At 31.3% G+C, this 24227-nt stretch overlaps 2 protein-coding genes across 6 annotated transcripts; one reads left to right on the top strand and one right to left on the bottom strand.

Moving 5' to 3' along the window:
- Nucleotides 1-727: 727 nt before the first annotated feature.
- LOC105837065 (syntaxin-6) lies at nucleotides 728-15121 on the top strand. Of its 4 annotated transcripts, none has more exons than XM_036291416.1 (7): nucleotides 731-1137; nucleotides 2547-2755; nucleotides 3020-3114; nucleotides 3504-3563; nucleotides 5570-5802; nucleotides 6016-6110; nucleotides 14923-15121. In XM_036291416.1, the coding sequence occupies exons 1-7, from the start codon at nucleotides 1103-1105 to the stop codon at nucleotides 14937-14939; spliced, it is 744 nt and encodes a 247-aa protein (XP_036147309.1). In that variant the 5' UTR covers nucleotides 731-1102; the 3' UTR covers nucleotides 14940-15121. The 4 variants fall into 4 exon arrangements, with proteins under 4 accessions (XP_036147307.1, XP_036147309.1, XP_036147308.1 ...); XM_036291415.1 differs by lacking the exon at nucleotides 14923-15121 and adding an exon at nucleotides 9089-9486; XM_036291413.1 differs by lacking the exon at nucleotides 14923-15121 and having other exon boundaries at nucleotides 6016-6365.
- On the bottom strand, nucleotides 10823-24179 carry LOC105837072 (laminin subunit gamma-1). 2 transcript variants are annotated; one of them, XM_012681550.3, is made up of 23 exons: nucleotides 23113-24175; nucleotides 21700-21958; nucleotides 20724-21025; nucleotides 20258-20463; nucleotides 19761-19864; nucleotides 17765-17953; nucleotides 17173-17398; nucleotides 16368-16797; nucleotides 15941-16298; nucleotides 15444-15632; nucleotides 15145-15330; nucleotides 14850-15052; nucleotides 14521-14736; nucleotides 13985-14255; nucleotides 13614-13792; nucleotides 13214-13344; nucleotides 13045-13155; nucleotides 12740-12938; nucleotides 12378-12615; nucleotides 12064-12239; nucleotides 11616-11798; nucleotides 11367-11484; nucleotides 10823-11216 (listed from the first exon to the last, which is right to left on the bottom strand). In XM_012681550.3, the coding sequence occupies exons 1-23, from the start codon at nucleotides 23257-23259 to the stop codon at nucleotides 10981-10983; spliced, it is 4857 nt and encodes a 1618-aa protein (XP_012537004.1). In that variant the 5' UTR covers nucleotides 23260-24175; the 3' UTR covers nucleotides 10823-10980. The 2 variants fall into 2 exon arrangements, with proteins under 2 accessions (XP_012537004.1, XP_028045912.1); XM_028190111.2 differs by lacking the exons at nucleotides 10823-11216; nucleotides 11367-11484; nucleotides 12064-12239 and having other exon boundaries at nucleotides 11647-11798; nucleotides 23113-24179.
- Nucleotides 24180-24227: the final 48 nt, after the last annotated feature.

Below are 24227 nucleotides of genomic sequence, written 5' to 3'. Positions count from 1 at the left end.
ATTCTTGAAGTCATTCGCAAGAGAAACGTATACGCAAATACTCGCTCTAACAGAAAGTTGTAAGTTTATTGGTTAATAGTCATACGATAGCCAATAAATTTCTAACTTTTCTGTAAGAACAGAATTTGCGAATACGTTTCTCTTGCGAATGAATTCAAGAATCGAGCCCCTGGGGGTCTATTCTTGAATTTATTCGCAAGAGAAACGTATTCGCAAATTCTGATCTTACAGAAAAGTTGGAAATTTATTGGCTATCGTATGGCTAGTAACCAATAAACTTACAACTTTCTGTTAGAGCGAGTATTTGCGTATACGTTTCTCTTGCGAATGACTTCAAGAATAGGGGCCCTGTAGCGCTCAGCGATTCTTTAATATGATTGGTTCTTGTCTTTATTTCTTCGTTGGAATTAAAAGTAGAACCAATCATAATAAAGAATCATTAAGCTCTCACTGATCTACTATGGCTGCGTTTTGATATTCACTGCCAGTACTGAAAATCTATAGTTTACGTCACATACGCTGTAGAATTTCAGTACTGGCAGTGAATATCGGAGCGCAGTCTGTGTGAACGTCGCGGCACGTTCGCCTGGCGAATCAATATCGTGGTGGCCGTCGCCTCGACGACGAGCATAGCATCGCGCGTAGGGCAGCTGGGCAGCGTTGCGCTGCGTCGTGCCGCAAGTTGTCACAGGAGGGCGCGCGCGACCGCGGGACGAGTCGAATAAATAGCGGTGCGCGGTACCAGAGCCGGAGCAGACGTCACGGGAATCAACGTGGGTGCGAGTGCAGTTGTCACTACGAGTTGACACCACCAATAGACCCCGACCGACCGTCCATCCGTCCGTCCGCCCGCCCGCCCGCGCACTCCCGCCGCGGGCACTAGACGACGGAATTGCGGTGCGGGCGCAGCTCCCCGCGAGCCCAACAGCAACGAGCGCGCCGTTCCTCGGGGGACCCTCTGGCCGCGCTCCGGGAATCTCGTACCCACCGATGAGCGAGCGGCCGAGGCGCGAACGCGCTTCCACCGAGGGTGCCGCGCGGCCGTCGCGGCGAGACAGGCCGCGGTCCAGGCTTTAAATTCAAAGACGGTGCGGATAGAGGAATGACGCTGGAGAACCCGTTCTTTGTCGTCAAGGAGTAAGTGCGCCGCAGGGTGAAACACAAGCGCGGAATGCATCGATTTTTCCGCGCCGCGCGGTGATCGACGTACGTCGCGCGTGAATCCGACGGACGAAAAGAAATAAAAAAAGAAAATAAAAGAGAGGATTGTGAGATGTGTTTTAGCTCGCGCGTAAATCCCTGTGCGTGTCATCGCGATTTCTTTATTTCATCGCGTGGGGCGACAGGGACGGAGAGGGGTGTCGGAGGGTTAGCGATGTGTGAGTGAGCGCTTGCAAAACATAACGCCGATAACGGCGCGACCGATAAGATCCCTTGTATCATCGGCACGATGTCGGCCAGATTACGGGCTAATTTAATGCGATAACGTATTAATCGCGGCGGCGGGGACAGATCGTCGCCTTCCGAACGTTTTAAGAACAGGCGCCTCGCGCCTTGCGTTATCTCCCGGCTGACATATTGCTCCCACGGGAACAACATTCGGACGTGACGGGTAGATGATACGCGTGATGGATCCTTTGTGCAAGTATTGCACGATGTTGCGCGCCGACAGAATTCGCGTTGACAGGATCTGTCAGCGCACCGAAAGAAAGCTATCGGTCCCTCTTAACGGGTCATTTTATTTCATTTTTCTTTTCTAAGGAGTTATCCTCTTCGAGGATAACTCAACTCGGAGGGAGATAACGCAAGTTCTTTGCTAAATTATTATTTAATAGTTGTTGGATAATTATGTATATTATATGATTCAGTGGAGTCTTGGAACGCGAGCGATAGATTGTAATGATTCTTTTTGTAAAAGTTTACGGAATTTATATAAAATAACGCCGCGATTAAAAGTAACAGTTGTCAAGGATTTAATAAACATGATATATTATGTATTTGCGTTGAAGGATAATGTAACGTAAATTACAGTATATATTTGTTATATAATACACGATGCAAGGACAACTGCAATTGTCTAATAATCTTTGAGCAAAATTAGAAAAAAATACAGATGATACCAGATAAGAACATACATTTATTTAATAATAAATAAAAGATTATTTTATGTACTGTCACATAGGAAATTAATTTTCCAAATATACAAGATGTTAGGAGTTTATTTTACACTACAAATAAGAAGCATGTTTTTGATAGAAGAGTTTACTAATCAAATTTTTCTTAAATCTAATTTTAGAAAATTTTTAATATTGGATAAATTTGTAGCATAAAATAAACTTCCATATTTCATGCCCACATAATTAGTTTCGTGACTTACATGAATTTATATGAACATAAATATGAATTTCACCAAATTTAATTGTTACATACATTTTAGACGCGTTGCTGATTAATCTGTACATAAACCTACGCTGATGTAAACATTTGTTTAGACGTAGACCATTAAACGTGATCGACGGCTCCTTAATTAGCTCGGACTGTTTTAGCGAGGTGTGCAAGGCGTTGAACAAGAATCGCGGCTTGTACGGGCGCTGGAGCGAGCTACAGAATGTCACGATCACGTCACCGACAGGCGGACTGAGCGGCTCGGCCACCGCAATCTCGCGTACGGACGAGCTCGATTGGACCACCACCGAATTGCGGAAAGCACTTCGTTCCATCGAGTGGGACCTCGACGATCTCGAGGACACTATCTATATCCTTTTCAATCTGAAACCAATATAAGTTTTCAATATAAGTTGAATCTGTGGATTTGATACGTGCGAATATGCATATGTATTTGACTTTGGATTTGATTTTGAATTTGTGTGTAAATAAGTTGGAGTGTTTTGTAGTAAAATTGGAATGTAAATGTAAGAGATCAATATGAAAGTTTAGACTATATTTTAAAATTTAAATTAAATTTAAATCTACTTTTTGAATGTAAGTTATCTCTATATTGTCCTTAACGCGTATGCACGTATCGTTGAGAAAAATCCAACAAAGTTCAAAATCGACAACAAGGAATTGACTGTACAACGGAGTTTTATCGAACAGGCACGAGAGGAAGTCAAGGTAATTAATTAAATCTTTAATTGTTACTAATTATATACAACTGTTCTTAATACAGAGACAAATATTCCTTTTAATATATTTGGTAGTCTATTAAGAATTGCTTTGTACAATTATAAAATTTCTAATATTTATTTTTTAAAAATATTTTTTATGATAATATAATAACACTTTATCAATTACATAGGATATAATTATAATAATATATGTTACAATATGTAATAAAATAACACAATGCAATTTATTGTACATAATCACTGCGATAATATTTCGCTACTTTTGCTATTATGATTCATGTAGCCACGCAATGCTTACATATATTAACACGTTCACGAAAGCATTTGCGAGACTAATGTCACCTTAATACCACTCGCTTATTAAACATTTCGCAGATCATGAAGGACAAACTGAACTTAAGCAGAAGCCGAGATCGTGACAGCACGGCAAGACAGGTTTGTGTATATTGCGTTTTGCTTTACATACTTTATACTTCATCATATCTTAATTTTATTTAGTGTGCCAAGTATCAAATACATACATACATACGTTGCGAAAGACAATTGAAGAACATAAGCAGTGTGTCTCAAGTGACACGTAAAAAACGAAAACAAAAAAAAATAGAACAAATATTGAATTCGATCTAGCGCGTTAGTGCACACTGATGCACATTAAGGTCGTACACAAATTGACGTAAAAATATGTTTAATACAAATATTTAAATGAGTTGAATTCAAAATTTTTATATACTTTATTATACTATTTGATCAAATATGTATTTTATTATATGGAATATTGCATTACACTTTTGCGTTTAGATTAAATCTGTGTACAATGGCTTTAATGTGCACCAATGCAATACAATCGAATTTGCTAAAAGTAAAAAAAAGTGAAAGCTGGGAAGAAAAGTGAGACGAAAACATACTTAGTAAATCTTAAAACTTTTAATTGTTTAGCGAAGAATTAAAGAAATAATCACAATAAAACAATATCATAACGTCAATCTTTTTCTATTAAGAATGCATAGCACTTAACGCATTAACATTGTTCTATAGCATTCAATAGCACTTGTTACACGGAAACACATCTTGTATATATATCCTGAATGATCTCCTATTAATATGCTACAGATTAACAGTAAAACTTAAGATATTATATTGGAATTTAAATTCTATGTCTTCTTTATAATTTTAAAAGATTTTTTAGTATCTAAACTTTCCTTGCAAAAATACTTGTAAATAATTGATATATGCCAGAGGGTTTTTTTAAGTGTTTTAATAACAGTTTTTTTTAACTTTTAATAACACTTGTATTATATGGAAACATTTTATACATATATTTTGATGAATAATCATAATGCAGCAGATTAATATTAAATTATAAGAGATTGCGATTGAATTTAAATTTTATGTATTTTTTTTAGTTTAAAACATTTTTAGTATTTAATATTTTTCTTGTAAAAATCATTGTATCTTAAATAATTGATACATACCATAAATTAAAGTCTAAAATGATCAAATGAATTAAACTTAATTGTTTTAATTTTAATTTTAATCAAATATACTATATATCAAATATAATATAAATTTTTACAGAATAGATTTAAATCTACTAGTGCATTCACGATTTTAAATTGTAAGAATTTTTTTATCTATTTTTATTAATTATTTAATTAACACTAAACACATTAATGAAAATAATTTTTTATTTTCTTATCTTTTAATGTACTAAGAGATATTCTATTATTTTTATTAAATTAAAAGTCTGTTTTAAAAATGAAAATTAGGATTTATAAACATACAATCTCCACCGTGGTTTTAATTTCATTTAGCGACATCTGTTAGTACTGTATTCAATTTTTTTGTCAATATTGAACTTTTGGTGGTTTGACGTAGTATCGTTGATACATAGTGAATTCAGTGACTCTAACCTCAAAGAAGTGATACGTTATGTCTTATCAATTAGCATTATTTTGACAGTTCACGCATTGTATAATTAATAAATCGGTCTACCAATCCTTGCAAACGACAATGGTATACACGGTATTCAAATTTTTTGTTATTAAATTGAACTAAATCCTGCAGTGATGAGTATTTATCTAAGAGAAAATTGTATCTCCAAGAATCTGCAGAAAAATTTTTGACTTTTGCTCTTTATTTCTTATTTAATTTTTGATAATTTTATACATTTTTGCTCTTTCTGTCAATCATTTAATAATTTAACGAATTTTAAAACACCAAAAATTTTAAACATTAAATGCATGATATATATATATATATAGAGTGTGCGTGCGTGTGTGTGTGTGTGTGTGTGTGTGTGTGTGTGTGTGTGTGTGTGTGTGTGTGTGTGTGTGTACAATTTGAAAATATAAGTTAAATAAATTTGTCTTATGTTATTGTTTTAACTCTACTGGTTTGTTATAAATTTATGATAATTGCATTATGATATTATGTATTTTTAGCCACTTTTGGACAACAGTCCAGCAAGAGTGCCGGCTAATCATGGCACTACTAAATACAGCAAGCTAGAAAATGAAATAGATAGTCCAAACAGACAATTTCTCAGTGATACAATGCATCAGCAAAATACTATGATGAGACAGCAGGATGAACAATTAGATATGATTGGGGAAACGGTTGGCACTTTGAAAACAGTTTCCAGGCAAATCAACAATGAATTGGATGAGCAGGCTGTGTGAGCAAATGTTTCTCATTGTTTTCTTTAGTTCTTTAAAAAATTACACAATATTAATGTAAAATTTTATTCAAGATTTTTGTAATTGCAATATTAAGAATTACATCTAACGATGATACTGTTAATAAGAATGGAATATGTGATTAAAATCAATAATTATTACATTATTAAATTATTATTATTATATCGCAAGTCAAGATAAATTTCTCATAGGATGTTGGATGAATTTGGGAACGAGTTAGAGACGACAGACTCCAAATTGGATGCTACCATGAAGAAGATGGCCAAAGTGCTGCACATGAGTAATGGTAACTATAACAATTACATTCCCGCTCCTACTACTCCAGTAACATCCAGTGTTACTGATCTCGTCTCTGATAACAAACCCTCCTCTCTCTCCTCTCTGTCAACCACAATTGCCAATTGTTTTCTGTGTTCCAGCGATTAATTGTCATTATTAATTGTCCTGCGCCTTTGATAATTCGAGGGTACCAATAAAAAATATTGTAACTCCATTTTCAAGTAGATTTTCAATCTCAATGGTTTTAAAAATACAAGAAAAATATAAAATAATAAATATATAAGATATGAAATACATATATAAATATATAAAATATGACGATAGAAATATGATACTTTCTAAAAAAGTTACAATACTTTTTATTGACGCCATTGAATTATTTGTTAATAATTGAATTATTATTTAAATATAATTGTTTAGATTTAAAAAATAATTATTTAAAATTTGAAAAATACACTTAATTTTACATATTTCTAGCGCAAGTTCGAGTTTTATGTAACAAACACAATTTTTTTAATGTTTAGAAATTTTAAAGAGTTTTATTAAAGTAGAAAAATATCAATCACAAATTTGTTTAAAAATATTGTTGAAGAAAGTGAGATGTTGCACATAGATAGCCTATATGTAATGTATGTAACATATTACTGTGGATAATTAGCTGTTGTGTAATTTACTACTATTATTATTTGTTCTTGAAAATTATTTACTAAATTATATCTAAATTATTTTTAAAGAGTAATTCTTTTTTGCTTTTTTATTGCATTAATTATTTTATTAATTACATTTTTAATTCTACTCTTATATAGTAATTGAATTAAATTATTTTAGTACATTGACAAATTATTTTAATAAAAGCAATTTTATTATAATTATTTTTTGGAATTTTACAAGAAGGAAATTTTTAGTTATTATTAGTAAAAATGAACTTATTGGTTAACAACTAACCAATGTTAACAGTAATTGATAACCATCTGAAACAATATTAAATAATTAAAGATGACTTAGCAATTTACCTTTTTAAATTCTAATATTCTGAAATAATTTAGAAAAATTTAGTAAATAACTGACTAATTTTATAAATAATTAATATTAATAAAAGGTAACTAATCTTAATCTTTTTTTAACACTTTTTGTTTTGACAGTGACATTAATCACGTTTTGCATTTTTGTTATGTCTTTTTTACTAATTACAATTAGCACTAATTGTAAGTAGAAAATACAATAGATAAAAATAAAATAAGAAATTTAAGATTCTTAGATGCAGACGAGTAATTTTGTGGTATAGATCATTGTATGTAGATGAATATCAGCCAATGTAAATTTTAGAAAACAAAATATGATACACGAGACCTAATTAATTTTAATTGTTGCTGTAAGTTTACTTTGTTTGTTATAATTACCAAAGATATCAAGTCGTTTTTTGACAAATGTAAGTAGTATCAAAATCAGGACGGACCATTTAGACTTCCCAGGCATAATTGTTAGTAGAATTATATGTTGCAGAATAGTATGGTTATTCAACTTAAGCACCGAAGAAATGTACAGGATAATCTCGAATTATATATTTTAGTTCTATATCTCTCTATGAGAAGATTGAGATATAAATTAAATAATTTAATAAAACAATAAACATTTATCATGATATTTTAGAAAACACAACATGAGAAACGATTACAGAGTTTAAGAATTTGAAACACTAATAAAATTTTAACTTAAAAATCTAAAAAGTTATCCAAAAACTTATTTAAAAGATTTAGAATTCTCTTTTCAGGTTTAGAGTTAAGAAAGTCCAAGAGTATGAGGGAAGCAAAAATTTTAGAATCTTAGAATATAGAAAGTATATAATATTAGAAGAGTCTATAAGAAATTAAATCTTTTCTGCAGATTTAAAAGATTCGAGGAAATGTGAATAAAATAGTCAAGAAATTTAAGACTTTTCAGAATTTAGAAATATACAAACATTGAATTCAGGAATTTAAACAAATCGTCACACAAATTGTAAATTCTTCTCAGAAATAAAATCTTACAAATTATTTTATTAGAGATTATCTTAAAATTGAAGAAATGTAACTTCTTCATAGTCAGAGTGAGAAATTGTCAAAATTGAAAAGAGATCAGAAAAATATAGTAAAATAGATATAAAGATACACACATAATAACAATTATATATTTTTCTTTGTTGAAGACAGCTGCATAAGACAGTTAATATATCTGTGCGAATTGAAAAGAAGAGCGTAGATCGTAAATGTAATCGAATGAAGATGTAGTTTTATTGTTACCTCTTTTTCTCGGCGACCAATTGTGAAAAAAGAAAAAATAGAATACATTAACGAATAAAACATAAGAACCAATTTGTATTGTGCGCTGTAAACAACTGTAAATATTCCTGTTTCCTTTCAATTTTTAAAAAATTAATATAACAATTTCGTGAGAAATTGTTATATTAATCTATTTTTATTTAATATATTTATATTTAATTAATGGTTTTAAAAGTTAAACAGTTCCTGTTAATTGTTTAAAAAAATTTTTAAGTAGTGCTATTTTAAAAAGGCTATTTTAAAAGGTGTATGTTATTTTTAAAAAGTGCAATAATAATTAATAGCAATAATGTATAATATTTTATGCTGTTCCTAAATAATTTCTGAAATTTAGGTATATTTGATTATAATTTCGTGAGTAATTATATAAATATTATAATTATAATTGGTCTCATCAAAATGGATGATTATGGTTGTAGATTTTATTTTATTTCTATAATTTTACTATATTTTTAAAAAATTAAATAATATATAGAAAATTTACTGTTTTTTATTAACCTAAAAAAATAACTTCAGTATTAAGATGTAATCTTTATCTAACGTCAAGGTGTTATTGATATAATCATTATAAGTATTTCCATAGAAACATAATCGCAATTAAATGACTCGCATCGATTTTGTAAGAATCTCGAGTGACACATGTGATGTTACTTTCCGTTTGTTTTAGATCGGGGACAATGGGTAGCCATTGGAGTGTTGACTGCTATATTGGTGTTTTTAATTATTTTATTCATAATTAAATGAATCATCTCTTGTCTCCTCTAGCTCCTCCTCCCTTCCCTTTTCTACGATAGTTTTTTTTGTAATTTTAAGTGTAAATCTAAGTCCATTTGACCTATTACTGATAGCGAGATTTTATGAATATTAGAAAAAAAATAAAAAGTTATAATAATTTATAATGTCTTCTCTTAAATGTCATTCACCAATAAGAAGTATAATAATATTTTCTATATATAATTGCCTATATAATCTATTTAAGTATTCATATCATACATTATAGTTATAATAATGTTGTGTAATATAAAATATATTAAAATTGTTTTTCCGCTAACAAGACAACTCTAATCATAAATATGCTTCTTTATTTGGAAGAATATGCAGTAATTTATGAGGTTGATAAAGCGTTTTGAAAATTTTAAAATGTTATTTAGATAAATATTAGCCTTCCGAGTTTATTCTTCCAATAATGTACAAGTTATAAAACATTTAATCAACTTCGTGAATAACTGCAAGAAAAATATAGAAATAATATTAAGTATATAAAAGTTAAAAATATAAAAAATAAATGTTGTGTATGTAATATCAATCTAATACTTATTCTATATAACATACATAGTTAATAATATCCCTTGTAATTACTTTTCTTCAGATATTTATTGTCCTCAAATTACACTTTGTGTATAGAACATTCTCATATAAAAATGCTCTTTTATCTATATTGCATAATTATAAAAATATAAACGTAAACTAGTCCCGATTATCCGATTAGAAATTTTGAGATTCAACAATATGATAGTATTGTTAATGATAATAAAATACTATACGACGTATTACTCTAAGTCGTACATATATTCCATTCACTGTTTTTAAACCACTATTACAGGAGAAAATAGAACATATTTTTGCCTTATTTTAATATAAAAACGGATTTTAATTAATTATGCTTATATGGTTAAAATTGTGTAAATATATAGTTTTTTTATTCCCGAAATAGCTTTATTACTATTATGCACGTTAACTCTCTTTTTCATTGTTCCACTATTTTGTAAAGGCCGAGGAACAATTCCTAAAATTAATATAACTTTTCTTAAATTCTATATCATTGCAAGTGATGCACCAGCATGCATTGACATGGCAGTTACATGTTACAGATCTATATACATATTTATACATAATTAGTAGTCATTATAACAAACATATAATAGAGAAGAGATGCAAGTTGAATGATAATGACGATAAATCGAAACATATATACTATAAAAAAATCTTTGGTATGAAATGTTTATTTTATTACCACTGTGTGCATATATATCTATGCACAAAATTCGTCCCTAGTCTAACAATGTTTTTTAATCATTACACAGATTATTTAAAAAACTTGCCACATTTGGAATTAGAAAAATTCATTATAAAATTTTATTCGGGAAAAGATATATGTATCAAAAGTCTATTAAATAATTTTCTAAATCGTACTTTTGTGAATCATAATATTTTCGTTATTGAAAATCTATGTAAATTAACTATATTTGTTTAAAATTATTAAGTAGATTATTTTAAATTTTAAGATTATAAAAACTTGTTTATTTTTATCCTATTATTAAAAAAAATTGTTTATTATTGAAAAATTAAGAATCTAATCTGAATTTAAATGATATTACTATGTTAGAAAATTTTAATATTCTTTTTTTTTTTTTTTTTAAAGAAATTTAATGATCTAAAAAGAATTTAAATCCTCGAGCCTTAACGATAAGGATACGTAGAACTTAAACATTTTATATAGCTTATAAAATATACTTTTAAAAATGATACAAAAGTGAATAAAGCGTAAAAAGATAAATTTCAAGGCTCCAGACGGACGCGCTGATAACAATCAGTTGGTAAAGCCTTTCGAATATCATCAATATTCTCCACTTCAATTCGCAGTCTGTTGACTTCGTCCTCGTAATTTTTAACCCACTGCGTTTGCAAATTTTTCGCGTCCGTCAACGCGCGGATTCGCTGATCCAGATTTACAGCCTTAATTTCTTTCTCGGCGGCAATCAGGCGTTCTTCCAAACGATTCAAATCGGCGTCATCTAAATTGCAAAATTAAAGCCCATTCTTTAAGTGAGAAAAATTATCGCGCGAATTTTACTTCACAATAATTAATAGAGCACAGAACTCAGAAATAGATATATATCAGGGATTGATGAAACTGAAGTTAATAGATTATAATAAAGACTCGCCGATTTCTGGTAGATTCTCAAGTTCTCTGATAATTGCGGCAACATCGGATAAAGCCTTATCGACTTGCTGTGATGCCAGAGTTACATTGGTCTTTGCTTGACCAACTTTATAATTTGCCTAAAAATTAGAATTTTAGATATTAATTTGTCTCAGTCTTAAGTACGAAACGATGGAATTAGGAAAAATATTTCCGGTTCTCCTATTGACTGATTAATATTTTATCTCTTATCTTTAATTGAATTGTTTACCTCGGCAGTGACATTTGTATCCTGGCTCATTCGAATCTCATATTGTTTAATCATCGAATCCGTAGTGTCGACTCGGAGGTGCAATTTCTCGGCTTCGTTCCCAAGACGTAAAGCTTCGATTTTAGTTTTATTCGCTTCCATTCTAATGTTGTTTGCGTTAGTGCTCGCCTTATCCGCGAAATTCTGTAATAATAGTAATAATATAATTATATCATAGTGTAAATATTACAGCAATTTGATGAAAAATAGTAAAATATTTCAGAATTTTTTTTTTTTTTTTTTTTTTTTTTTTATCAACTTTTACTGTTTACTATAGTAATTTTTACTCTAAAATTTTCTCTGTATATACAAAAGTTATAGTGTGATATCTTAGTAGAATGAAAATTAATTTTATTACACAATAATTTTTTTAAGTATTTTTTCTTATAATCTTAATAATCGTAATAACCTGAGCATTTTGCACGATTTCGCGTGCACTCTTAGCGTTATCTTCCGATCCATTTAACTTGTTTTCCGTTTCTTTAGCTTGATCGTCAACATAGCGAATCAATTCTTCAATTTTTTCAATATCCATTAAAGCACTTTGCGCTTTAACACGTTCACGTTGCACTTCAGCATCAAATTCTAATGCAATTTAAAAATATCAAACAATATAGAAAAGGACTTCTTAACGAAAGAAATCTTAAGAATAAATTCTTCGTACGTTAGTTTGTTTCTAATTTCATAGAAAAAAATTTCTACATTTTTCTTCACATAACTTACCCCCTAATTTCTTTAAGGTTTCCTGTGCTTCTTTTAGCGTCTGATCGCCACGTTTGACAGCGTCATTTGCCATCTCGTTGGCATCATCCAATTCAGCTAACAGTTCGGCCGTTGCAGCCTGTTGATCTTGAGTTCTATCTAATAGTTCTTCGCTCTTTCTAACTTTTTCAGCCATCTCTTTGATGAAATTTTCATTCTGCTCCAATAAGAGTTGTGCCTGTTCCTTTATCTGTAAGCTCTATTCACATATACAGATTATTTAAAGTTTGTATTAACATTAGCCTAACATACTATTTCAATTAGATTTTTTAATAAATTTATTATTTTGTGATCGGTATATTTATTTATAATATTGTAATTACCGCACTGCTAACGCTTTCTATTTGCTGTCGCAACTTCTCAATATCAACCGGAGGAAGCGTTAAATCAAGGATTAACAAATCTAACGCTTCCTGAGAAACGGCCGAGGATTTAGTGGCTGCAATGCCAGTGAGATTTTTCACTTCGTCTATGCGATCCTCCAATTGCGCCAGCTTGTTCTCCAGATTCCTTATTTCATCCCTGTGCACAGAATCTTTTTCTTTACACTCTAGATATAGTGATTATATCAGAAGAGATCGTGAATATAAAACAGAAATTATATAAAAAAAAGAAAAATATTACTCACGTTATATTGGAATATTTTGATATTGTTTGCTTCGCGAGATTATAAGCTTCCAATGTCGTATTTCGTGCCTGCTCCGCCAGCATATGCAACTTCTTAGCTTCATTCGTATTCCTAAAAAAATATAATATTGAATAATAATTTTATATAAAGCAATATACAAAATACATACACTTCGGCGAGTAGACGTGCTTCTTGTGCGATCGATGTCATCTGCTGATTCTGCTGGCCGACTTGTTCAGCGCGCAATTTTGCCGAAGATAAAGCACTCGCTCCCTCTGTGCCCAGATAATCCTCTGCCTCCTGTCATTCATCGTAAGAATTATAAAATAACTAATCTATAAATCAATTACTTAGAATAAAAATTATTCGTGAAACTATAATTAACGTTTCAAGATGCTACTTTTTGAAAAATAAAAAGAAAGAAGATACCAGATACATAAAAATATTTATTGCAGTTTATATGCATTAATGTATGTAGTCAGATAATAAATTTCTAAAACATTTTTTCAAATTTTTTGACGTACACAATTAATATCTAAAATTATTATAAAAAATTATATTTTATATACCGTTAATTGCTCATGGATTTTATCCAAAACGTTTTCTGCCTCAGAGATACTCGTCAAACCTTCCTCAGTTATATCATCCACATCATTCGCTGTTACATCCACAGTTTGATAGATCTCATCAATTGTATTTAATTGCTCACGCAGCTCATTTAACTGTTCTACCAACGTTTTATTCTCACCTAAAACAAAAATAGTAGCTTTTACAAAAAATAATACAGAAGCAAATTCACAATATTAGACTATATAATAGATTTTAATTTTCAGTAAAATAGTTTTTAATATTTTTAAAAATAACTTTTTATTATTTAATTGTATATATTTATTAATTCTCAAATTATTTATCCAAATAAATAGACAACAATAATATTTACTGCCAGATCCTTGCTTGGCGACAGACAATAACGCTTTCACTCTGTCTTGGACGTTTCTGAGCTCCTTTTCAAAATCTGAATCTTTGATAACGGTGGGACTGCTATTAATCTTATAAAGGGTATCTTCAAGCTCGGCTAAACGTCGACGATGATCGTTGACTGCCGACTGTACAAGGTTGTAACAATCGGGACAATCGACGCAGCCATGCTGACGATTGTGCTTGTTCTCTTTGCAGCGGTCACAACGTCTACCCTCAACATTCGTCAAGCACTACCAACAATCATTACAAACATTAAACAAAAAATATATAAAAAGTAAACAAATATATTATAATAAAATAAAAATTTCAAAAATAATTTTATATAAATTATATAAAAATAATTTCATATAAAATTCTTATATAAGTTTACGATTTGGTTTGATTTATATCACAAATAACTGAGAAAATGTAATTTAAATTTAAATTCTAATAACCATTTATTTTTTGCTATTTTTTGTACAGAATACTTAATTTTTTAAAGATATAGATACTTACAGGACATTGTCCGTTTGCATCACATTGCAAATCTTGAGAGCCAATACTGTCGCAATCACAAAGCTTACAGCCTTCGCGGCTGAATCCGTACTGATAGGGCTCACAGGCATCGCAATGTTGTCCCGTTACGCCAACTCGGCATTGACATTGTCCTGTTATCGGGTCACAAGTGCGATTATAAGAACCTTCAAGATCGCAGTTACAAGGAGTGCAACCCTGCAATACGAAATGATTTTTACAATTAAATGTTAATTGACAATTTAACAAGTTATTATATCAGTTATCATTAAACTTGTATCTATTTTTCATTTTAGTTTAATAGATTGTACCTCCCCGCTCATAATATGATAATAGCCTTCTTCACATTTATCGCAATTACGACCTATGACGTGCTGCTTGCAGGCACAATGTCCCGTTAGTTGATCACAGGGCGCAACTCTTCCATCATCAAGTTCCAAAGTACCCGGTGGATAACATTGGCATAATTTACATCCGTCTTCCTTGCGATCCGATAATGCATCTCCGTAATATCCTATATGTAAAACATAATAATATAAAATGTAATTGGACATGCACATATTACAGAGATCTATAGAAGAAATATTATATAATAAATCTTTTTACCAGCTAGACATTCCTCACAGTGGAAGCCTGCAGTATTATTGACGCACTTGAGACATTCTCCCGTTTCGTGATTACAATTTCTAACTGCGTTTAAATCAATATTATTGTTACAGTCGCAAGGACGGCAAGCAACACCTCTTTCAGGATTCCCATAGTAACCGTCGGAACATGTTTCACATCTAGGTCCTGTACAAGAATATATATTTCATTTTTAGTAAATTTAAAAAAGGGAAAAACAACGAATAAGACATCAATTAATTGAACTTTTAGTTATTTGTAAAAATTATGTACATGCTTACCGGTTCTACCGATAGGACACTCGGAACAGATGGGATCCGGATTGTTACCCAGAAGAATGCAAGGTCCATTATCGGGACAAGGGCACGGTTTGCAGTCGTCTGGTGTTCCTTTCAATGGATAACCATAGTATCCCCTACTACACAACTCACAATTGCTTCCTGCAGTATTATGCTGACAGATACACTGTCCTAAAATATAGGGAGAGAATATTGTATTCGAAATATTATTGAAAATTCTAAAAAGACTTCAAAATATATTTACGCAAACTTATCATTTTTTCAAAAATAATTAAGAAATAAAAAATAGTTGATATATTTGCAATATACTTGCTCAAAAAATTAAACATAATTTGATAAGTATCGCGACAATAAATCCGACTTAATTTTGTACTCTCCAGAAGATTATAATCTCAAGAAGTTAAAAAGTTGTTTTATCTTTAGAGTTCGGTTTGCTCTTCTCTCTCTTTGAAGTCTATGATATATTAAAATCTAATTACCAGTTTCGGCCTCGCAAATATCGGCGTGTCCATTGCAGTTGCAAGGAACGCAAAGAGCAAAAGGACCGCCGTTCGGCGGATCGTGATGGAATCCGGGCGCGCATGATTCACAAAATTGACCAACGTAGCCGTGAGGACACTGGCAGTGTTCCACCCAATCGGCCGGCTCGCCGGCCGCGCCACGATGTGCCGTCTCTAATTTCACATCGTCCAAAAATCCACGGCCTTGATGAGTGTAAGTTCCACGGATCTTTACGGCGGTTAAATTTGACAGAATCGACATGAAAGCACGAGAAGATAATCGCGGTTGCCAGCCGTAGTTGGCGTGCTCGTGCAATTTAAATCGGTATTCTTGAGGCTGCAAAGCATAATTACATTAATGTAATACAAATATGGAAAAAAATGAGATGAAAATAAAAGCACTTACTGTAACAGTTGGCAAACGGTTGTTCTGGCCAAAGATCGGCTGCGTAATCTGCTCGCCGTTTCCACCCTCTAAGATTACATCGCGTGCTGTAGGAGCTGGACCAGCCTCTCCTATCCTCAGTATGAATGTTAAATCTTGATTGTATGATACTCGCTGGTCTCCCAAAAATTTATTGGGCGCAAGGAAGTACACATTGTCGCGATCAAGCGCGGTAACCGAGATCGTCTGCGTCAGTGCATCGTATTGTAATGGAATCGGATTACCGGCCACGGACGCGGACCAGCGCTCGTTTCCTCGCACAAACATACTCTCAATGAACAGCTTCGAGTAACCAGTTGCCGGTCGACAAACCGAAGAATGACCATAACAGAAACAAGGAGTACAGCCGAACTCGTTATCTACTGCCAGATTGAAAAAACCTGGACGACATCTAATCAATTTCATTCAATTAATTTGTTAATTTTAATTTTCAAAAAGCAAAACAAATCAACAAAGCTAATTAAAAAAGTCAAATTTACGATAATGGAAAATTGATTTCGAATTAATCAAAGAATCATTATAATGTTGTTGAAAATAATATCTAAGAAGTTCTATGTAATCTAAATACAAATATTTAAATTATTTTTTAATATAATAAATAAAAAATAAAAGTTGTATAAACTTATATGTTTAAAAATGTTGGCAAACAATACATTAAAGCATTATACAAAATATTGAATCGGTTAATTTAATAAAAATTCTTCTAAAAAATTTTCAAAAAAGTATGATCCTATATAGTTTTGTTGAGTATTAAAACAGAACTAACTCTCTGCAGCGTTTCCCCTCGACGTTTTCTTTGCATGCACAAACTCCTGTAACAGAATCACAGCTAGGAACATTGCCCGCTGATCCTGCCAAGCTGCATTCGCAGGAAGTACAGCCTTGCGAAACGAAATTGTAGAAATTGGCTGCACAACGATCACATTTATCTCCCATTACGCCAGATTTACATTGACATTTACCCTCACTATTACATTGCAAGCTTCTCGAACCTGCAATTTATATTTTTATTTATTACCTTATCATAAAATTTAATATAAGATAAAACTAGTTTGTAACTAATCTGAAATCTTATTTGTGATCGCAATTATCATATGTATTATTTAAAATTATTATATAGACGAAAAAAATAGTTTAATTATATTAATAAAACATACATGATAAAGTTATTTTAGTCAAGACCAAACCAAATTATTACAATAAGATTTTCTAACTAAAATGTTTGTCAGGCTTTAATAAAATCTGGTAATAGAAATTTCTGATTCGTTCGTTTTACATAGATATACTGGTTGAAATTTACCAGATTTCCAAATTAATGCAACAAAATTCTGTTTTTTTTTTTTCAGTAGGATTATTACCAATCTCATTGCAGTTGCACGCGATGCAATAGTTATCCTCAGGTCGCTGATAATAATTTTCACGACATCGCTCGCAATTGGCGCCGTCGCGATTTGCTCGGCAATCCAAGCAATGACCTCCATGACCCGTATTCTTATATAGTTCTTTATCGAAATAACACCTGTCCGAGTATCCGTTACAATTGCAAGCTGTAAGTAATAACAGATAATCGAATTAATAGATTTATAGTTACAAAATTTAAAAAAAAAATTTTTTGTAAAAAATAATGCTATATTTAACTTAAAATTAATATTTATTAAATATTAAAATTTTTATAGTATGCAAATACAAAAAATGATACAAAAACATTAATCTTAAATTTGCAAATATATAATAAATCCAATAATAATATTAATACCATCTAATGTAATCTAATAATTATACTTATATCTTTATACTAATCCAATTTTTTAATAATAATTTGATATTGAAATTCAAATATTTACATAAAATATATACATTTTATCTAAATACATTTTATAATCAACATTTTGTTAATATCTACAATGCAGTTATAATCAATTATATAAATAATATTATAAATAATCAATTACTGGGTCCTGAATACCAACGACGTATTTCATCTCGCGGCATGCACAGCAATATGCAATCCGCTATGATTAACAACGCGATTAATTTCATTTTTTCAGCAGTAAAATTTTCACAGCGATCAACAAATTATAATTTAACTCATTATATTATTACTTATTATTATAAAGTTGCAACTATGTAATCAAATAATAATTATGTATTTAAGTCCGATTATAACTGTCGAATCATTACTTCAACTGTTACACATTTTAGATCACTGTCACTTTAGATTTTACGATAAAATCAGATTATACACTTCCTTATATTACTCTTTAAATATTCATTAAAAATATATTTTTTATGTATTTCACATTATGGATTTTGATAATTTTGATCAGTAGACAGATATGCCTTTTATCACGATATCGCGGTACATCAAATGCAGACAAAAGTGCACTGAACGGCCGTGTACCTTTCCCACGAACCATACATCCCCACTCGAAAGAGAGAGAGAGAGAGAGAGGGGGGGGGGGGAGAGAGAGAGAGAGAGAGAGAGAGAGAGAGAGAGAGAGAGAGAGAGAGAGAGAGAGAGAGAGAGAGAGCGGGAGATGAACGTAAAAGGCAAAGCTAGTATCAGGTATACCGGCGAAGGTGCAGTGCAGTCGCTTATGGTGTTTGTAAAGCATACCGTGTGTTCTCCATTGAATACGTAGTACGTTACGTAGAAAAAGACTAAGTCTGTGATGTAGTTTTTCATACATGTAGTTATTTTAGAAAAAGCATTACTTGCAAATAATAAATTTTACATAGAATATTAAATTAACAAATTAAAAACATTACATATAATTAATATAACTTCTAACCAATAGTAAATTCTGATTTCGTTACGAGCAACACATTCGATAATACTTGGCAGGAGATATAGAACTTTAGTTACAAAAAAAGTCGTTTTGTTTACATTATTGTATTTAATTACATTCTATTATCTTTTTCTACTACATGAGTTTGTTTGATTTTTAAATCTATTCAGAAATTACATTTCACTACGCATACGGTAATCTTTTAGCTAATTATATTAATGATATATCTAATTATAATAAAATAAAAATAAAAACAGTGACAAATAAATAAAAAAATAATGGTAAAAGAAATTAAAAATTCTTTTTACTATCCATTTTCTATAATTCAATAATAATATTTAAACTTTGTTTTATATGTTACAAATTCTGTTTTATAACTTATTAAAATAACAAAATCATTGCCTTTAATAACTCTTTATTTATCTAGTTTTTTTGATAATTATTTAAATTCGATTTTTCTGATTTATAAAGAAATTAAATTTATATGTAAATTGCTATTGCATATTAACGACTGCACTAAAAACTGTATTAAAAAATATCCATTTAATATTCACTGAGTACTTACGTTTGCATTCGTGTGCATCTGTAGTTGTGGCACGACCCCAAGGAGCGTCATTGTAAAAAGGTAAACACTCATTACAGTCTGGACCAGCAGTGTTGTGTTCACATCTGCAAATAAGTTTAATTTCTAATGTATTGTAACATATTATTCAGAACTTTAAATGTTGCTATTGATTTCAAAGATACCAGCAAGATAGTAACAAGATTTATTATATTTATTATATTTGATAGCTTAAAGATTCTAACTTTAAAAACATTTTATTTTACTACACATACGGAGCATAATAATTTTAAACACAAATTGATATTAGACAAATATAATTAATACAATCATAAGAAAAAAATTTCATTTCTCGACCAAAACGTATTTTGGTGTTTAATAAAAATTATTTAATGTATTTTTAATTTTATATAACTGGTAAAAAAACAGATCTCAAATATTTAAAAATACTGCATATGTATGTATGCTAAAAGTTACTACTAAGGAATAGGAGCTATTACCGGCAGACTCTGCGAGTTCTGCCATCGACGCTGGTACTGTTTACGCATTCTCCGGCGTGGCCATTGCAGGCGCATCTCGCACCAACTGCTACATCAGCTATTGCATAGTAGTAGGATTTCAGTACATGCGCATCGCCAAAAACTTCGTCGCCGAACGTATTTAATCTGTCCAGAGTGATCCTTAAATCCGTAGCTTGCACCCATTCCTATAAAACAAATTACATCCGTTGAACCATTATGTTTATAAAACTAGATAGAGTTTACGAAAGAAATTTAAATGTAATCTCAATGACGATAATAATGGCTACAATTTTCTGATTTTATTAACAAAACTAATTTTTAATAATCCAAAATAATTATATATTGCAAAAATAGAATTAAAATTATCTCTTTAAATGTTATATAAAATAAAAATATATTATTTTTATATATTATTTTTAAATATATTATTTTTGTCGTTAATTGCCTGAAGTTCGGGGTTAGTCTCAAAATAATAGGCGGAAGGTCGGCCCTCCAAAGTCGAAAAGGCAACGGTGCCTTTGGTGAGCGGGGAAATGTCAGAAAATTCCGAGGTGCATAGCACACGGGTGTCGTCACCGCGAACGGTTTCTTTGGACTCGGGCAACTCGTACGTGTCTCGGCACGTCGCTGAATAAAACTGATAAGGCTCCCATGGTGACTTCTCATTCTTCCGCTTGTAGATACCCCAGCTTTCCGGCCGGGGTGACTCAAACAATACTCTGACGTATGTTATGTCAAATGTCTTTCCTAAACACGTTAAAATATTATAAGTAAAACTTGTACTAATATAATAAATATGTGATACAAAGAATATACATTATTACTAAGGTACATACAAATAAAGATGTATAAAGGATATATTAATATAATTAAATTAATATTAACATATAAATATATAATTCATTAATTCATTCATTAATATGTCTATTATATTTATCATTTTTTAATTAGGAATATTACAATTGTTAGATTTTATATAATTATAAATTATTAATCTAAGATTATTATTTTAAAATACACAATGGAAAATTTGGACAGATTGGATTAAAACATTTAATTCTTAAGTCAAAATTCCAAAAACTAAACTAAATCCCAAATCAATTAGGAATAAATATACAAGAATGAATTCGCTTCTAAAGTTCATGAGAGCTCTTCTGTGATTTCTCCATCATCCTCTATGCAGTGCATGATTTATCTCATCGCACATACATCCTCATAGATAAGGAAGTAGGATGAAGGCAAGAAAGAACATGTGTATATAAGCAAGAGAGAAAGGGGGAGAGTAGAAAAGAGACAGGAGAAAAAAAGAGAAAGCATAAACCAGAGACTGAATGTCTCTCAGTATAAAAAAAAAACACAGGGAATCATCTTCTGCGCGGGAGTGGGAGGGAGATTCCCTATATACCGCAATGTGAACGCACCTAGATGTAGGGTGAGATTGACCTGGTTGGGATACTCAATACCCTCGTACATGGTATCTGACTGCCACCAGGTAGCATTGTCGTTATTATCATGGTCGGTGAGAAAGATAGCCGAGTGATCGCCGCGTCGGCAAATCTCGCATGATTTCTTTTGCACGCCTGTCTGCTTACAGAATTCAATCGGACGGTCCTCGCCGCACGTGTTCGTCGCCTCCATCAGCACATTGAAAGCCGCATTTTCGAACGGCGGTATACATCTCTAAAATGTGCCAACATCCAATGACATTTATTTAATTCAGTTTTGACGTTTATTTAATGCACTTCAAAAAAATATTTTTCTATAATTAATTCATACATTACATAACTATTCTGTTAAATTGTAATAAATAAATATAAATCCTCTACAACATTATTTTTTACATATTGTAGTCTATAAAGATTTTTTAATGTTAATTTATTATTATTTAATTAAATTAAAATTGCAAATAATCTATTATTAATATATTTATAAAAGTCATAAACATTTTTTATCATATTTACTAACTGTTTAAATAGAATAAGTTTATTGACGTTTTCTTTTACTTTAGATATAGTAGATCAAACTTATGATAAAGATAATTAATTAAATAGATTAGATATAAAATCTGATCATATATATCTCTGAGTATTAATATAAAAAAATCAATCGGGACTAATTTTTTCGACTCATAATCGATCGAAATAGGAAAGGATTCTATTTCTAATACAGAAACTTTTGTCGGCTTCGCGAATGATATCTAGTCCATTTATATCGTGGCCCACACAATTTATCTGTGGGTTCAAGCAACTTGAAATAACCCATGATAACCTTAACATCCTCCCGAAATCCGGAGCTACCAAACAGCACCGATTTAATTAGTAATGCAAAAAGTACACGGGTAGTTAGCTATTAAAAAATTATATTTTTCAATGAAAATTTATTTGAAAACATAAATGTTGCATAAAAAATTAAATAAACAATCTTATTTTTAAAAAATTATAAATATTACATTAAAAAATTAACAGTATAATTTACATAACTAACAAGTGTTACATAACAATTAAGAATTATACATATAGAATAGTTAAAGTATTATACCAAAAAATTATTCAAATTTTATGAAATAATGAATACAAAATATATCTTAAATAATTAATCTACACTATCTACACATAGAAAAAAATTTGCATAATTTCTTTGTCTTTTTAGATACAATATTGTATTAAAAAATAAATAACAACAGTATTGTAAAACATTTGTTTTCATTTCTGTCGGTTGCATTGAATGCGTGTGTATGAAGGTAATATAATATTCTTCTTTCTTGAAACGCGTACAGATATAACTTTTTATTACTCAGAGTGCGCGAATAAATAACATAAACAATCAGGACGAACCTGCGGTCTGCCGTTCTCGTCGTAACACTTGTCCTCATTGCGATTTTTCGGCAATCGATTAAACAAGGGATCGGGCTCGGGATCGGCCAGGACAACGTAGCTTCCCACGAACAGCAGCAGGCCCCATATCGCTGCGCTCCCTCTCATTCTTATATCCCCGAGGTAAGGAGAAATATCTCTGTCCCTTTGGCCGGGCGCACTCCGGCGAGACTCCGCTCACTGCTCGCGAAACTGTGACGGCAAGTATCAGGACTTGTCTTTGAGGTTAGGCAGCGCGTCCATCGACGAAGATCACCGTCGTCGAACGATCGTTATCGATCGTGCATCTCCCATTAAACCTTCCACTGGGATCGGATGCTGGACAACGCGCGCGAGCTCACTTCGTCGTGGACCACCAACGAGTGTAACGGCGCGGCGACGCCGCCGCTCGAACAACACGCGTGTGCTACCTCCCGGCCCTCCTCGTCCCATCATCACCCCTTCCCGGACCGAACGGCCTGGCCTGGCTCCGTTCTCCTCTCCTACACTCATCCTCGCCGCCCACGTTTGAACGATGGATTATACGTATATGTTTACGCATACGTACACGCTGGCTGGCCGATCCAAATAACGCATCCTCGACGCACGCGAATTCGATGTACAATGTACACTCCGGTTATACGGCATCGCATTTATTATTAATATTTACGAAACGTGATCGTCCGCATATCGACGTAACAATCATCTCGTTTGTCTGATTTTATTTACATATGCGAAAAAATAACTTTTTCTCTAATTGTAATTCTCTAAGTTTTTTTTCAATTCTTGCTACTTCAACCCTGATTCCAAATAAATAGTTATCAATGATCGACAGAATTATTTTATTAATTATGCGAATAATTAATTAAATTGTTGGTCCATAATTATCGATGTTAATTTCTATAGAAATTTGCTTTGCTAACATCATGGACATCTAAAAAAATGTTTTGAATTTGAAGTTAACAAAATGTCAAAAGAATATCAGCAAAGAGGTTGCATTAAAATTCTAAAAATTTTTTAAAATGTAAATTTATTTTAACAAATTTTTAATTTTTTTAATATGTCTTTATATATGAATAAATTGTTTTAACAGACGC

The sequence above is a fragment of the Monomorium pharaonis genome, chromosome 8 (assembly GCF_013373865.1).
Source record: "Monomorium pharaonis isolate MP-MQ-018 chromosome 8, ASM1337386v2, whole genome shotgun sequence".
Lineage (NCBI taxonomy): Eukaryota > Metazoa > Arthropoda > Insecta > Hymenoptera > Formicidae > Monomorium > Monomorium pharaonis.
This window is presented reverse-complemented; position numbering and strand designations above follow the sequence as displayed.

Bases quoted from the DNA above. Each gene is read 5' to 3' on its own strand.
- LOC105837065 (XM_036291413.1), top strand. From the start codon at position 1,103: ATGACGCTGGAGAACCCGTTCTTTGTCGTCAAGGA. The intron at 3,564-5,569 runs GTTTGTGTATAT...ATGTATTTTTAG, and splicing joins GTGACAGCACGGCAAGACAG to CCACTTTTGGACAACAGTCC. The intron at 5,803-6,015 runs GTGAGCAAATGT...AATTTCTCATAG, and splicing joins GAATTGGATGAGCAGGCTGT to GATGTTGGATGAATTTGGGA.
- LOC105837072 (XM_012681550.3), bottom strand. From the start codon at position 23,259: ATGAGAGGGAGCGCAGCGATATGGGGCCTGCTGCTGTTCGTGGGAAGC. The intron at 13,156-13,213 runs GTATGTATTTTG...ATATTTTTTTAG, and splicing joins GCACGTCTACTCGCCGAAGT to GAATACGAATGAAGCTAAGA. The intron at 12,240-12,377 runs GTAAGTTATGTG...AAATTGCATTAG, and splicing joins AACCTTAAAGAAATTAGGGG to AATTTGATGCTGAAGTGCAA.